The sequence below is a fragment of the Geotrypetes seraphini genome, chromosome 7, assembly GCF_902459505.1.
Source record: "Geotrypetes seraphini chromosome 7, aGeoSer1.1, whole genome shotgun sequence".
Lineage (NCBI taxonomy): Eukaryota > Metazoa > Chordata > Amphibia > Gymnophiona > Dermophiidae > Geotrypetes > Geotrypetes seraphini.
Genome location: NC_047090.1, coordinates 29,314,010 through 29,329,855, shown reverse-complemented (window position 1 = coordinate 29,329,855; position 15,846 = coordinate 29,314,010). Strand labels below are relative to the sequence as shown.

At 47.9% G+C, this 15,846-nt stretch overlaps 1 protein-coding gene across 4 annotated transcripts in view; it reads right to left on the bottom strand.

Moving 5' to 3' along the window:
* Positions 1-15,846, bottom strand: part of NR2C1 (nuclear receptor subfamily 2 group C member 1) — an 86,490-nt gene that overhangs the window by 17,270 nt on the left and 53,374 nt on the right. For all 4 annotated transcript variants that reach the window (XM_033952056.1, XM_033952058.1, XM_033952059.1 and 1 more), the window contains one exon: positions 14,183-14,322. In XM_033952056.1, coding sequence (XP_033807947.1) covers positions 14,183-14,322 — 140 coding nt within the window. The remainder of the gene's footprint in view (positions 1-14,182; positions 14,323-15,846) is intronic.

The following is a 15,846-nucleotide window of genomic DNA, read 5'->3' as shown; positions in this document are numbered from 1 at the left end:
TCCCCTCCCTCCCATCCCTCATGCAGCAGGACCCTTGCCCAGCTTCCCTTCCCTCCTTCCCATTCCTTGTGCAGCAGGACCCTTACCCAGCTTCTATCCTTCCCTCCCTCCCATCCCGCATGCAGCAGGACCATTGCCCAGCTTCCCTTCCCTTCCTCCCATCCCTTATGCAGAACTCTTGAGCGAGCAACCCCCCCCCCAAGCATCCATCCCCGACCCCACCATACAGCCAAACCCCCTTCCTTCTCTCCCTCCCGTCTGAACCCCGCCAACCGTGAGCAAGCCCTACATACCTCCCTAAGCAGTGTCGGGCTGGCAGCACTCTAAACAGGCTGCTTCGGCCTTGTCCGCCTGTGAATTCACTCTGCCCTGTTACTGATGATGTCATCAGTAATGCAGCAGAGTGAATTCACAGGCGTCAAGGCCGAAGCAGCTTATTTAGAGTGCTGTCGGCCCAACGCTACTTAGGGAGGCACCGTATGTAGGGCTCGCTTGCGGTCATTGGGGTTAAGATGGGAGGGAGGGAAGGATGGGGGTTCGGCTGCATGGCGGGGGCGGGGATGGATGCTTGGGGGGCGGTGCTCACTCAAGGATTCTTATGCAGAAGGTATGGGAGGGAGGAAGGGAAACTGCTAGCGAATCCCAGGATTAGGGCTTATTTTTGAGGTAGGGCTTATATTAAGACCTACCCTGAAAATCCTGCTAGGGCTTATTTTCGAGGAAACACAGTATAAACAATCTCACTAGGCACACAGAACATAAGAAGTGTCATCTCCGAACAGATCCTAGGTCCATCAAGTCCAGCGATCCGCACACACGGAGGCCCCGCCAGGTGTACCCTGGCAGTTTTAGTCCCCATATCACTCTAAGCTTCTCATAAGGAGATGTGCATTTAGCTTACCCTTACCTATGTCACCTTATGCCACTCATAAGGAGATGTACATCTAACTTACCCTTAAACCCTAGAACGGTGGATTCCGCAATTACCTCTTCTGGGAGAACATTCCAGGTGTCCACCACTCATTGCGTGAAGCAGAACTTCCTGATATTTGTCCTGAACTTGTCCCCCCTTAGCTTCAGTCCATGTCCTCTTGTCCGTGTCACATTCAACATTGTAAATAATTTTTTTTCCTGCTCTATTTTGTCGATTCCTTTCAGTATTTTGAAAGTCTCGATCATATCCCCTTGCAGTCTCCTCTTCTCAAGGGAGAACAATCCCAGTCTCTTAAGTCGTTCCTCGTATTCCAAGTTCTCCATGCCCTTTATTAGCTTCGTTGCTCATCTCTGCACCCTCTCAAGAGTTTTTATATCCTTCTTTAGATATGGAGACCAATGTTGGATGCAGTATTCCAAGTGTGGTCTGACCATCGCTCTATAAAGCGGCATTTTTACTTTCTCCGATCTACTCTGGCAACAAGAATCTCAAATAGTACTTTAATAATTCATTCAAACTTAGGTATTTATGATGAAGATCAGTAAACAAAGTCCTTTCAGTGACCTGTTCAAATAGCAACAAATGGTCAGTTCCATTCTTTAGTGAACAAAATCCCTTCAGTCACCTGTTGGGACAGCTAAAGTTCAGTTCCGTTCTTATTCAAAATTGTCCCGCTGATGATGACCAGCCAGCATTTCGCTAGAGCTGTATCAGGGCAATAGGAAAATCAATTGTTTGTCAGCACATAAACACTGGAATCCCACTATTTTCCCTTCTTCATTGAGAATATTGACCATTTAAACCCTACTTTCTGTTTTCTGTGTTTCAACCAGTTCTTAATCTATAATAGAATATTATACATGTGGAGGAGCATAATCAAAACATATGTCTAAGTCCGATTTGGACATATGGTGCTAGATACCCAAACTCTGCAGTGGGAAAACAACCATTTTCGAAAGGCAAATCACAATACATCTAGAATATATTTTTTCAAAAGTCATCTATCTGGACATCCAGGCCAATGGGTTGCCCAGACCACCAGAACGTCAATCTTTATACCACATTGTCAATCAAAATTTCTTCCAAGTCCCAAACACCCAGAACAAGACTATTTGGACATGGGAGGGGCCAATCTTGTAATGGACTGGTCATCCAGACATGGCAACAGAGCAGTGGGGCACCTTAGAGGGCACTGCTGTGAACTTCACATAAAGGGTGCCAGATAAACATTTCACCAGAACTCTTTTATAGGTTATGGTGAGCCCCCCAAAAAAACATCTCCAAAACCCACTATACCCACCTGTCTACAACCCCAATAGCCCTTATGACTGCAGGTGGCACCTATATAACAGTAAAGTAGGGTTTCGGGGGGCTCACAAGTTCCACCATAAATGCAGTGGTTAAGAGTGGCTATGGTTCACTGTCCACCCCACAGGCTATTTAAGACACCTGTGTGCAGCTCTACTAGGCTTTCCTATAACAGGTGCTGATATTCTGAAGACAGGTATGCACTTTTTTATTCTGATCTTTGTGGGGGTGTGAGGGGGTCAGTAAACACTGGGGGGAGTGTGTGAGGGTCTTTAATTTGTCTCTATAATGACTATCTGGTCACTTTAGATACCTTTTTGCCACTTATACCTGTTTTCACATTGTCTAACTTACAACGTCTAAGTTTTGTCCAGAATGTCTAGTAAAACATTTGATTATCCTTGCAGGATGACTAAGTCCAGGTCGGCCTACATCTCACCCAAATACTGCCCTGACTACTTCAGATAAGCCCCTTTCAGCTCGGGTACACAATGGTATTCAGAGACATAAGAAGTCTTGCTACACATCCAGAAAGTCGGTTTGGCTATTGGCACTTGGACGACCTGTTTATTAGGATGTCAAAGTGCTGACTTAGGTGGGCTTTTAGACTTTTTAAAGTTTTGATTATGACCCCCATATTATTTAAAATCAGGTATTTTAAGGAGGAGGTATTTATGTCAATGAGGTTTCTCCTTAAATTCTAATGTTTGCATATTTATATTTTGCAACAGATTGGAGTCTGAGGTTTTTCCTCCTTCCTTTATCTTATGACCTGTTGACTTATAGACTTTTAAAATTTTTGGTTCAATTTAACCCTTTCCTAAGCTGAGCACTTAAGGGAGTATTTATGGTACATAAATAGTGGGGTATCCCATGGGCCTGTGCTGGGACTGCTGCTTTTTTACATATTTATCAATGACCTAGAGATAGGAATAACTAGTGAGATACCGTATTTTTTGCTCCATAAGACGCACTTTTCCCACCCCCAAAAAGGGGGTGGAAATGTAAGTGCGTCTTATGAAGCGAAGATACAAATTCGCCGCAAATTTTAATCCCCCCTCCCGCCGCCACTGCATATAAAAACCCACCACCACCGCTGCATCTTTAATCCCACCTGCCCATCACCATCATACCTGGTGGTCCAGCGAATTTCCCGGCTAGAAGCGCAGAGATCAGGAGCAAGCCCTCCTCGCTCCCGCCTGGGCCCGCGCTGATCTCCAAATGGCTGCAGTCAGCTCTCGCGAGAACTGACTGCAGTCATTCGGATATTGGCGTGGGGCTATGCGGGAGCATGGAGGACTTGCTCCTGATCTCTGCACTTCTGGCCTGTGCGCCATTGACTGGGAAAGATGAGAGTCATCTAAGGAGGGAGGAATTAAAAAAGGTACTGAGGGGGGATGATTAAAAAAAGCTACTGGGGGTACATGGGGGAGATGATTTAAGGTACTGGGGGGCATGTGGGAGTATGGGGGATGATTTAAGGTACTGGGGGCATGTGGGGGTATGGGGGATGATTTAAGGTACAAGGGGGATATGGGGGATGATTTAAGGTACTGGGGACACGTGGTTGTATGGGGGGATGATTTAAGGTACTGGGGGGTATGGGGGATGATTTAAGGTACTGGGGGGCACGTGGGGGTATGGGGATGATTTAAGGTACTGGGGGTGTGTGGGGCCTGCCTGCCTGCCACTAGGTCTGTCTGCCACTAGACCTGTCTGCCTGTCACTAGGCCTGCCTGCTCTGTGTCCTGTCCCGGCCTACCACTGGACCACTAGAGGGGGGGACAGAGTATAGAGCCTGGCAGGGAGGGGGACAGGATGCAGAGCCTGGCAGGGAGAATTTGGTTCACAATGTTTTTTTTCTTGTTTTCCTCCTCTAAATCTAGGGTGCATCTTATGGAGCGAAAAATACGGGTAATTAAATTTGCTGATGACAAAGTTATTCAAATTTGTCAAATCACAAAAGGATTGTGAAAAATTGCAAGAGGACCTTGTGAGACGGCGTCAAAATGGCAGATGATGTTTAATGTGAGCAAGTGCAAAGTGGAACCCAAATTATAGCTACTTGATGCAGGGTTTCAAGTTAGGAGTCACTGTCCAGGAAAAGGATCTAGGTTTCATTGTTGAGGATATGTTGAACCCTTAGGCTCAATGTGCAGCAGCAGTGGCGGCTAGGAAAGCAAATAGAATGTTAGGAATTATCAGAAAAGGAATGGAAAACAAAAGAAAATATTATATGCCCTTATATTGCTCTATGGTACGGCCGCACCTCGAATACTGTGTGAAATTCTGGTCATCGTATCTCAGAAAAGATATAGCAGAATTAGAAAAAGTACAGAGAACGACAAAAATGATAAAAGGGATGGGATGATTTCTCTATGAGAAAAGACTAAAGTTGATAGAGCTATTCAGCTTGGAGAAGAGACAGCTCAGGGACGATATGATAAGAGGTCTATAAAATACTGAGTGGAGTGGAAAGGGTAGATGTGAATCACTTGTTTTCTCTTTCCAAAAATACTAGGACTAGGATTCATGTGATGAAGCTACTAAGTAGTAGATTTATAACAGAATGGAGAAAAAGCAATGTTACCTACCGTAACAATTGTTATCCAGGGACAGCAGGCAGCTATTCTCACTAGTGGGTGATGTCATCCGACAGAGCCCCGATACGGACATCTTGCAAGCATGTCTTGCTTGAAGAAACTCAGAAGTTTTGAGATGCCCGCACCGCGCATGCGCCAGTGCCTTCCCGCCTGATGCACCGGGCGTGTCTCCTCAGTTCAGGTATCTAGCAGAGAAGCCAACCCAGGGGAGGTGGGTGGGACGTGAGAATAGCTGCCTGCTGTCCCTGGATAACAACTGTTACGGTAAGTAACATTGCTTTATCCCAGGACAAGCAGGCAGGTATTCTCACTAGTGGGTGACCTCCAAGCTAACCTCAATGGGATGGAGGGAGAGTTGGCAACTTAGGAGAACAAATTTTGTAACACAGTTTGGCCAAACTGCCCATCCCGTCTGGAGAAAGTATCCAGACAATAATGAGAGGTGAACGTATGAACCGAGGACCAAGTGGCAGCCCTACAAATCTCCTCAATCAGTGTCGATCTGAGGAAGGCTACAGAGGCTGCCATTGCTCTGACCCTATGTGCTGTGACCTTACAGGGAAGGGGCAATCCAGCCTGGGCATAGCAGAAAGAGATACAAGCCGCCATCCAGTTGGAGATGGTGCGCTTCGATACAGGTCGTTCCAACTTGTTTGGATCAAAGGAGACGAAAAGTTGAGGAGCAGTTCTGTGTGGTTTGGTGCGATCCAAGTAGAAAGCCAAAGCACGTTTACAGTCCAGAGTGTGAAGAGCTGATTCTCCAGGATGAGAATGAGGCTTTGGAAAGAACACTGGAAGCACAATGGATTGGTTGAGGTGAAATTCAGAGACCACTTTAGGCAGGAATTTCGGGTGAGTACGGAGGACCACCTTGTCATGATGGAATACTGTGAAAGGTGGGTCCGCCACCAAGGCCTGAAGCTCACTGACCCTGCGAGCAGATGTGAGGGCCACCAGAAAAACCACTTTCCACGTGAGAAATTTTAGTGGAGCCTTGCTCAGAGGCTCAAAAGGAGGTTTCATAAGCTGAGAAAGGACAACATTTAGATCCCAAACCACTGGAGGCGGTTTGAGAGGAGGATTGACATGAAAAAGTCCTTTCATAAATCTGGAAACCACAGGATGAGAAGAGAGAGGTTTCCCTTGTAGAGGCTGATGGAAAGCCGCAATAGCACTCAGGTGGACTCATATAGATGTCGACTTGAGACCAGACTGAGACAGATGTAAAAGATAGTCCAAAACAGAGGATAGGGAGGCTTGCTGAGGCTCCTTAGAATTGGAAATACACCATGAAGAAAATCTAGTCCATTTTTGGGAGTAGCATTGACGAGTAGCAGGCTTCCTGGAAGCCTCCAAGACATCCCTCACCGCCTGGGAAAACTGGTGCGGAGTTACGTTGAGAGGAACCAAGCTGTCAGGTGGAGAGACTGCAGGTTGGGATGAAGCAGAGACCCCTGATGCTGAGTAAGCAGTGAAGGAAACACTGGAAGTAGGTACGGGTCCCTGCTGCTGAGTTGAAGTAGAAGGGAGAACCAAGGATGCCTGGGCCACCGAGGAGCTATCAGAATCATGGTGGCATGGTCGGACTTCAGCTTGACCAGAGTCTTTTGAATGAGAGGGAACGGCGGAAACGCATACAGAAAGCGATTCCCCCAATCCAGCAGAAAAGCATCTGCCTCGAGGTGATGAGGAGCGTAGATCCTGGAGCAAAACTGAGGCAGCTTGAAATTGTGGGGAGCCGCAAAGAGGTCTATCTGAGGCGTTCCCCACTGAGCAAAGATTTGATGAAGGGGCTTGGAATGAAGGGTCCAATTGTGAGGCTGGAGAAGACGACTCAGTTTGTCCGCCAAGACATTGTCCTTCCCCTGAATGTAGACAGCTTTGAGGAAGGTGTTGTGGCGAACCGCCCAATCCCAGACTCTGAGAGCTTCCTGGCAGAGGGAGGCCGAACCCGTGCCCCCCTGCTTGTTGACATAATACATGGCGACCTGATTGTCGGTGCGAATGAGGACCACCATGTCGTGAAGCAGATGTTGAAAAGCTTGAAGAGCATTGAAGATGGCTCTGAGCTCCAGAAGATTGATTTGATGGAGTCGGTCCGCACAGGTCCAGAATCCCTGAGTGCGAAGCCCATCCAGATGTGCTCCCCAGGCATAGGTCGAGGAATCAGTTGTGAGAACCTTCTGGTGAGGAGGAGAATGAAACAGCAAATCTCTGGATAGATTCGAAGAGGTCATCCACCAGAGTAGAGACTGCCGAAGAGCAGGAGTGACTGTGATGTGTCGAGTCAACGGATCCGACACCTGAGTCCACTGAGATGCCAGGGTCCACTGAGGAATTCTGAGGTGGAGTCTGGCAAACGGCGTCACATGAACTGTAGAGGCCATGTGGCCCAGGAGGACCATCATGTGTCTGGCGAGAAGACACAGACTGGCAGAGATGAAGGAGAGCCTCCATGCGCTGAGGAGGAAGGAATGCTCTGAGACGTACGGTATCCAGGACAGCCCCGATGAAGGGAAGAGACTGGGTCGGCTGTAGATGAGACTTGGGAAAGTTGATCTCGAATCCCAAATGCTGCAGGAACAGAATCGTGGACAGGGTTGCTGAGGTGACCCCTGAGGCCGAGGGAGCCTTGATCAGCCAGTCGTCGAGGTAGGGGAATACCTGAAGACCTTGGTTCCGGAATGCAGCGGCCACCACCACCAGACACTTCGTGAAGACTCTGGGAGACGAGAGGCCGAATGGAAGCACTCGATACTGCAGATGTAGATGTCCCACCCGAAATCTGAGGAACTTGCGGGAGGCCGGATGAATGGGAATGTGAGTGTAGGCCTCCTTGAGATCCAGAGAGCATAACCAGTCGTTCTGCTCGAGGAGAGGGTAGAGAGAAGCAAGTGTCAGCATGCGAAACCTCTCCTTGACTAGGAATTTGTTGAGGGCCCTGAGGTCCAAAATGGGTCGCAGGTCGCCCGTCTTCTTCGGAACAAGGAAGTATCGGGAGTAAAACCCCTGGTTCAGTTGGTCCATCGGGACCGGCTCCACGGCACGAAGCCGGAGCAAAGCCTGAGCTTCCTGGAGAAGAAGGGCGGTCTGAGTCAAGTTGGAAGGATACTCTCTTGGAGGGTGGTCCGGAGGGACCCGATGGAAATGAAGAGAGTATCCTTCCTTGATGATAGTAAGGACCCAGAGGTCGGTTGTTATGGCCTCCCAGCGATGATAAAAATGATGGAGGTGCCCTCCGATGGGAAAAACAGGGGGAGGCAGAACGAGGTTGGTTATGCCCTCGACGAGACAGTCAAAAAGGCTGAGTGGTCTTAGGGACAGCAGGCGATTGAGACTTAGGCTGACCCTTTTGGGGAGGCTGACGCTTCGCCGGTTGCCTCGCAGGAGGAGTTTGCCTTGGCTGATAACGCCTCTGATAAATCAACGGCAGATGAGAAGGTCGAGACTGCTGAGGCTTAGGCTTCGGCCGAAGGATAGATTGAAAGGACTTTTCGTGGTCAGACAACTTCTTCGTGACAGTCTCGATGGATTCGTCAAAAAGATCCGCCCCAGCACACGGGACGTTCGCCAGGCGGTCCTGAAGATTCGGGTCCATATCAATGGTACGCAACCAGGCCAACCGGCGCATAGCCACTGAGCAGGCCGCCGCTCGGGCTGAGAGCTCGAACACATCATAGGCAGATTGCATCAACTGAAGCCGAAGTTGGGACAGCGAAGCAATCACTTCTTCAAACTCAAACCTAGCCTGGGATTCGATGTATGGTGTGAACTTCCGAAGCACAGGTAGAAAAAATTCCAAATAGGCTGCAAAGTGGAAATTGTAATTCAGGACTCGAGACGCCATCATCGAATTCTGATAGATGCGTCGCCCAAACTTATCCATGGTTCTGCCCTCGCGGCCCGGAGGCACTGAAGCATAGACCTGGCCAGGATGAGACCGCTTGAGCGAGGATTCGACCAGGAGGGACTGGTGAGAAAGCTGAGGACCCTCGAAGCCCTTATGATGCACCGTGCGGTACCGCACATCCAATTTGCCAGGGACCGCCGGAATAGAGTAAGGAGACTCGAAGCATCGCATGAAGGTCTGGTCGAGGAGCTTGTGCAGGGGAAGCCGCAAAGACTCTGCCGGAGGACGAGGCAAGTGCATGGTATCGAGGTACTCCTTGGAATTTCGAGACCCAGCATCGAGAGTAATGTCCATGTCATCCGCCATCTGCCTGAGGAACGATGAAAATGACAGTTGGTCCACCGTCGCCGGTCTGCGAGACGGACTAGAAGAAGAAGAGGCTTCAGGCTCCAGAGAGGCCTGCGAGCAACAGGACGAGTAGAAAACCTCGGTGTCCTCGAACACCGGGCCCGGAGGAGGAGACCAAGTCGAAGCAGCATACCCCAACCGAGGCAATTTCTTCTGAGGCGAGACGGTCGAGTGTCGAGAGGAATGTTTCGAAGAATGTCTGGAGCGATGCCCCTCCCGATGCCTGGAAGGGGATCGAGCCCGTCTGTGAGAAACTGGGTCAGACGCCTCCAAGGAGCAGATGGGACTCGATGCCGTCGATCGCAGAGGCGGCAGAGTCGGCGCCTCCCCCGACGCCGCCCAGGTTTGATAGGGGGTTCGGAAGAACTCGTCCTGCTTCCTGCTATGCCCAGGACTGGGTGGCCCCAAAGGTGGACGCCATACTGAGTCATGGGGCGGAGTAATCGGTTCCAAGGGAGGCAGGTCACTAAACGAGGCTTTCCTCGAGGGGATGGGCTCCAAGGGAGGCATATCACTAAGGGAGGCCCTCCTCGAGGGAATCGGTTCCAAAGAAGGTACAGCGCTAATGGAGGACCTCCTCGAGGACCTGGACACCGCTCGCCGCTCCTCCTCGCCGAGCAACGAGGTCGTGCGGCGAGGAGGAGGAGGAGGGGGCGGTCCGCCCCTCGAAGCCGAAGCTGGAAGGTCACCCTGGATGGTGGCAATCAGCCGAGGCCCCATGGTCTGCATGAGCTCCACGAACTGAGCCTCCAGGATGGACCGCAACGAAGCCGATATGGAGGGATCCGCACCAAAAGGGGGCCCTTCCGCACGGTCTCCGCGCTCCTTGGGTGCTGCGTGCTTCTGCTTGCCAGTCTTCGGCACCTTGAGCACCACTGGTGGAACTGTCAGGGTCGATACCTGCTCCGAGGAGACGGATGAAGGCACCGGCGCCGAAGTCGGGGCCGAAACCGGTGTGAACGATGCCGGTTTCAGGAGGCCCGAAGCAGCCGGGAAGGCAGAGGGCTTCGCCGAAGGAGTCGAAGCACCCGTCGATGTCGATGTCGAAGCTGCAGGATCCGATGAAGCTTCCATCTTGAACATGGACTCCCACAGCAGACAGTGACGCTTAAACGCTCTCGCCGTCAGAGTGGAGCAAGGCTGGCACGATTTCGAGAAATGATCCGGTCCCAGACACTGTAAGCAGCGTCGATGAGGGTCCGTGAGCGAAATCGCGCGCTGGCACTTGCTACACTTTTTAAAACCGGTAATCGGCCGGGACATAGGCCGGAAAAGCTCCGCCGCAAGGTCGAAGGCGCGGGGCCCCAGCCACGCGGCCGACCCGGTATTGGAAGGAAAAATTTTTTTTTTTTAAAAAGAAATCAAAGAAAGAAATAAAAGCACAGGAGAGCCAAAAGAACTCAACCCGCGGCAAAAAAGAAGGTATAAAAGAGATTCAATGGGCGCAAATTGAAGATAGACTTCTCAGCTCCGCGGAAGAAAAAGAATTGAGGAGACACGCCCGGTGCATCGGGCGGGAAGGCACTGGCGCATGCGCGGTGCGGGCATCTCGAAACTTCTGAGTTTCTTCAAGCAAGACATGCTTGCAAGATGTCCGTATCGGGGCTCTGTCGGATGACATCACCCACTAGTGAGAATACCTGCCTGCTTGTCCTGGGATAATATATCTTCACACAATGTGTAATTAAACTCTGGAATTTGTTGCCAGAGAATGTGGTAAAATCAGTTAGCTTAGCAAGGTTCAAAAATTGTTTGGATAATTTCCTCTTCCATAGGCCATTATTGATATGGCTTAGGAAAATCCATTGCTTATTTCCTAGGATAAGCAGCATAAAATCTGTTTTACTACTTGGGATGTAGCTAGGTACTTGGGACTTGTTTGGCCACTGATGGAAACAGGATGCTGGGCTTGATGGACCTTCGGTCTGTCCCAGTATGGCAATTCTTAAGTTCTTAGGTACCTTTATACAATCTTTAGGACAACCTTTGTAGTCTACAGCATCCATTAGCTCTGCTCAAGATTTTGTTTCCAATTCCATATTTATGGGAAGTGCTTGCCTAATCTGTGAAGGACAGCCTTTCTGGTGGGGACCTTCTACAAGGAGGTGGAGAAGATGAATCTGAAATTATGCCACAAAATTATTTTGCAGATAAGTCTGGATAATCAGAAGAGTGATGAAACAAATCAGAATCAGAATCCTTGATGTCAGGTCTTGGAGATGGAGAATGTTGAGGAGTGTATCAAGGCGAGTGTGGTTGGGATCCCTAATGGTGTGGTGTCCGAGAATGGAGTCTTTAGGCGCTGTTTGGACTGGGCTGAGACTGGATGCATTGGAGCAGGTATTTATACTGTGCATCTGCAGCATCTCAGTTAGCTCCTCCTGCAACACCTCTCTTAGCTGATTTTGTAGAGATGGCACCAGTATAGATGTTGTCAAGGGTACAGCAGGCGCATGCTATGTTGGGTGTCAAGGCATTGGTGATCCCAATATCGAGGCACACCTCAAAGAAGACACCAATTGCAGCGATGGTGATCTGGTCTTGGTGCGTCGACGTTTGGAAACCTTAACCTTTTCCTATCGTAAAAAATTTTACGTTATGCTGGTTCCAATCGTAATTATTTTAGCAAAATTTTGTATTATTCATCGTTATCATTTACGGCTATTGTAAACATAATGTAAATAAGTCATAAGTCTGTAAATTCAAATATTTTGTGTTCCTGGCTCTTTATTAGTCCATACAGACTGTTTATCCATGATGGAAACAACATTTTTGGAATGTCCCGCCATCCGGGACACACGATAGGAAAAGGTTAATAGCGATGATGCCTGAGCGGGAAACATTTTTATGCTTCTTAGCTTTCTTATGAGGTTTTCCCTCAAGGAAGGCAGCACTGATGAAGCAGTGGTGGAATGGGTTGCCAATTCCATCAGTGCTGGTGTTGATGCTGGAATTGTCGGATGTTGAGCGTAGGCGGCAGAGTCTCCAACCATTCTCGATGTAGATGAAGTTGACCCGTAAAGTTTTTTGTACTGCAGCTTCCTGCTTTAAGGCACCTTTTCTGCGATTTAGAGCAGAGTTTGCAGGAAATGTTTCAGTGTTCAGGACCTAGGCACTGGATACAACAGTTATGTGGGTCTGTACCTGAAATGGTCATGTAGCACCAAGTGCACCTCTTGAAGTCACTAGGAGCCTTGGACATTGAAGGAAAAACTGCAGATGTGAGGTCTAGGACGCTATGATCCGGAGAGGTTGAGTAGATGGTAAGCCAGAAAATCTCAATGCTCCTGGCCTGAAAACAGGCTGAAGAGAGCCTGAAGGTCCGAAAGAAAAATCTGGTAAAAAAAAAAAATATCCAAAATTTTTAAACAAAATAGAAGAAAAAGAAATAAAATAGAAAAATATGATGAAAGTAAGGGGAAAAAAACTCAGGAAGGCACAAAAAATATACAAATTTGACACGCTTAGAGAAATTGAGACCTGATGGTCCAACAAGCCATTGCTGGGCAGGAAGGTACCAGCACATGCATGGTACAAGCAGTGTTAATGATTTAAAGTGACAGTATTTTTTGACTGTGCCAGGTTTTGTGGATGACGTCACCCATATGTAAGAATATTTGCCTGCTTGTCATCGGATAAATGTACATATGAAATTTAAGCCCCAAGTTCTAATGAGTTGCTGCAGCGCAGCATCTCCCCTCCTGGGCTTGTTTATGTCCATTGTCACTTGTTGCATTACGTGGGGTCTTTGCACGGGGGTTCTTTATCTTTGGATTTTGGGATCCGATTTTGTTCTTTCATGGAGGAGGGGGTGGATCCTGGGTCCAAAGTCTCGGTCTCTTTTTTTCATAGGCAGCTTAATGCCCTTTGCCCCTCTAAGGATCTTTCTACTATATTGGAGGCCTGGCAACGGGATTTCAGGAGGGAACTTGGGGGGAAGGGGGATCTTTTGCTCAGAGCTCTTAAAGGTATCTCAGTTCTTGTACATAATGCTGAGCTCAGGGAATGCCACTATAGAACCGTATTGAGAGCATATGTTTCCCAAAGTCAAGAATACCATATTGGTTGTGTAGACACCCAACTTTGCACTACTTGCATTTCTAAGTGAATTCTTACTTTCATGGCCTTTGGCTTTGTAAGGGTATACAGGGATTTTGAGGGGCTTTGGCCTCTTTCCTGTGGGGACTGCTGCATGTTCCTGTTCCTCTCTCTGCACTTCATATGCTGTTTGCTCACTTTTCCATGTTTTCTATATATACCTCAGCTGAAAAACTCTTTTTGAGTAAATATTATATTCTAGGGAAACAATGTATTTTGGTATTGGAGAAACAAACTACATAAACTGATGGGGAGGCCCAGATGGCTTACTCCTCTCGCCGAAGAAGTAGACTTTGTCAACATTTGGTCTCCTTATTTGAACATTTTGCTTCCAAGGAGTCATAGCTGCATCTTGAACAGACTTCAGTTGTTTCCTAACCCACCTGTCTGACCTTGATTAATCTTTGTATTGTTGGATTTGGAGGATGGGGGTGGGGAGGTCTATTGGGGGGGGGGGATTTTCTTGTGGCCTTGGAGGACATAAGAGTATAGTCCTCTTTGGCAGATAGCCTTTATTGGAAATTCTTTGCCTGTCATTTTGCCATTGTTTGTTTGTGGTTCTTTCATGTTAATAAAAACAGATTTAAACATAAAAATGTGACAGTTTCATTCCATCAGCATACATGGTTTGCCCAAGGAGTAGAGCTGTCCTACATGATAAAACTGATAAATTTATCCTTCCTTTGTTTAGTAGCATTCAAAATCTTTCTAACATTAAGAGCAGAATCTGCAGATTCTTAAGCGTCTGTGACAATGCGGTGTAAGCAGAAGATAGTGCATTTTTAACCGGACTCAGGCTTGCACTTTTGGGGCATTTTCAGATATTTATATCTCAGATACATCCTGTTACACTGCAATGCTAGCCACAAATACACCATGCAAGATACAATAAAGCCGACGGACGCACAGTCACTAACTTCTGTAATAAAAAGCTTGGGGCAGAAGTGAATTTGATGAAATAAATGACGCATGATCTCTTACCCTGCTGCAGATTGCTCTGCAGGTGATTGACAAATGCTGTTAATATAGTGGCCACATTCATCATTTGGGAGCACTGGGCAAGGCCCAGGGTGAAGAGCTCATTCCAGCATGCTTTCACCAGCAATATGCTATTCTCCTGTCTGTCAAGGACAAAAAGAGAAGACATTTTACATCATAGGCTAGAAAAGATTGTGCTTTAAACTGAACAGCATTGTTAGCTCCCACACTCTGCATTGTTTTTTTATTATGTCATAATGAGGAAACAAAACTGCAAGGTTGAGAGGTACTAAGGCACTGGTCCGTTCCATTGCAGAGTTATTACAGGAATTATACTGATTGTTTAAGTTTTGCCAGGTTAAAGGGAGTTCCTTGGAAGTAGACAGAGAAGCAAGCAGACTCCTGATGTAGGCACTCGTCAAAATACCAAAAAGGGAGCCCAAGGAGGCCTCAACAACAAGACAATCAAGGCACAACAAAGGAGTTGTGAAGATGAAATGTCAATAATTCAGCCATAGGCGTAAAGTTCAAAGTTCACTTTATTGATAGTAGCACTGCGAGGACTCAAAGACTCAAAGGAGTCGTGAGGATGAGATGTCAACAATTCAGCCAATAAAGTTGCTTCCCTGCAAATTTGGCTCCGCCTTGTTGTTTAATCTGCAGCTTCTACCCTATTATTGTTCTCGGTATGAACTAAGCCTCCTGGGCATATGTTGTTTTTTAATTGTGGATTTATATTGCTTTTTCTGGCAAGCAAGCCAAGACAGATTACAAATATCTGGAAAAAAAAACCCCCTCAGAAAATGTATAGAAAAGATAATCTCTTGCATTCCAAGGTACAAACAACATCATGCACACACTGGCAGACATAGCTTGTCCATCTGAATAGCTAACTACCACCAAAGGCCAAATAAAAGTAGGATTTAAATACCTTTTCAAATCTTGGGCGCGATTAGAGAATGACACGGGGGACTAGTCACAGTGGTAAATCTGCGGTAATGGAAAAATTAGAAGCCACATCACCGCAGATGCAGGGGACAAAACATTTTACTGCTCGAAGAAGCAGTAAAAAGCTTTGTACCTGTGGGGAAATCCCCCCCCCTCCATTTACCATGTCTCAGACTCATAAGTTACCTGGCAAATCCAGAAGGATGTGCTGCTGCATATGGAGGAGAGAGAAAGAGGCAAGAGACACGACTCTATCCAGCACCCTTCGCTGCCCCGCCCATGGACATGACTTCAAACATGGAGGAATGGAGAGAGGAGGTGGAGCGACTATGCACGCCGCCAATTTGCACCCTCAGTAGCACAGGTGTAATTGGATGCAAATAAAACGTGGATCCTGTGTAACCCACAGATCCCAAGTATGCACATATCTGGTTCTGAAAGCTCCCTGCCATAATCATTGAAGCAGAGAGTTGGGGGAGGGGTCCTGTTGTACCTGGTTGAGGAGAGTACACAGGGTAGGGGGGCGCAGGAACGAGCTCTGTCTCACGGCGATCACAGAAAAGAAAGCAAAAAAACCAGCTATGGGTAGGGAGGCAAATGGCGGGAGGAAAATAGTCACCCAGTTCTGCTTTTAGGGTGGTGGAGCGAGAGACACCGGCACCCAAACATCAGTTGAGGCCAACACTACAAAATATTTAAGGCCGCATACTTGGGATCTG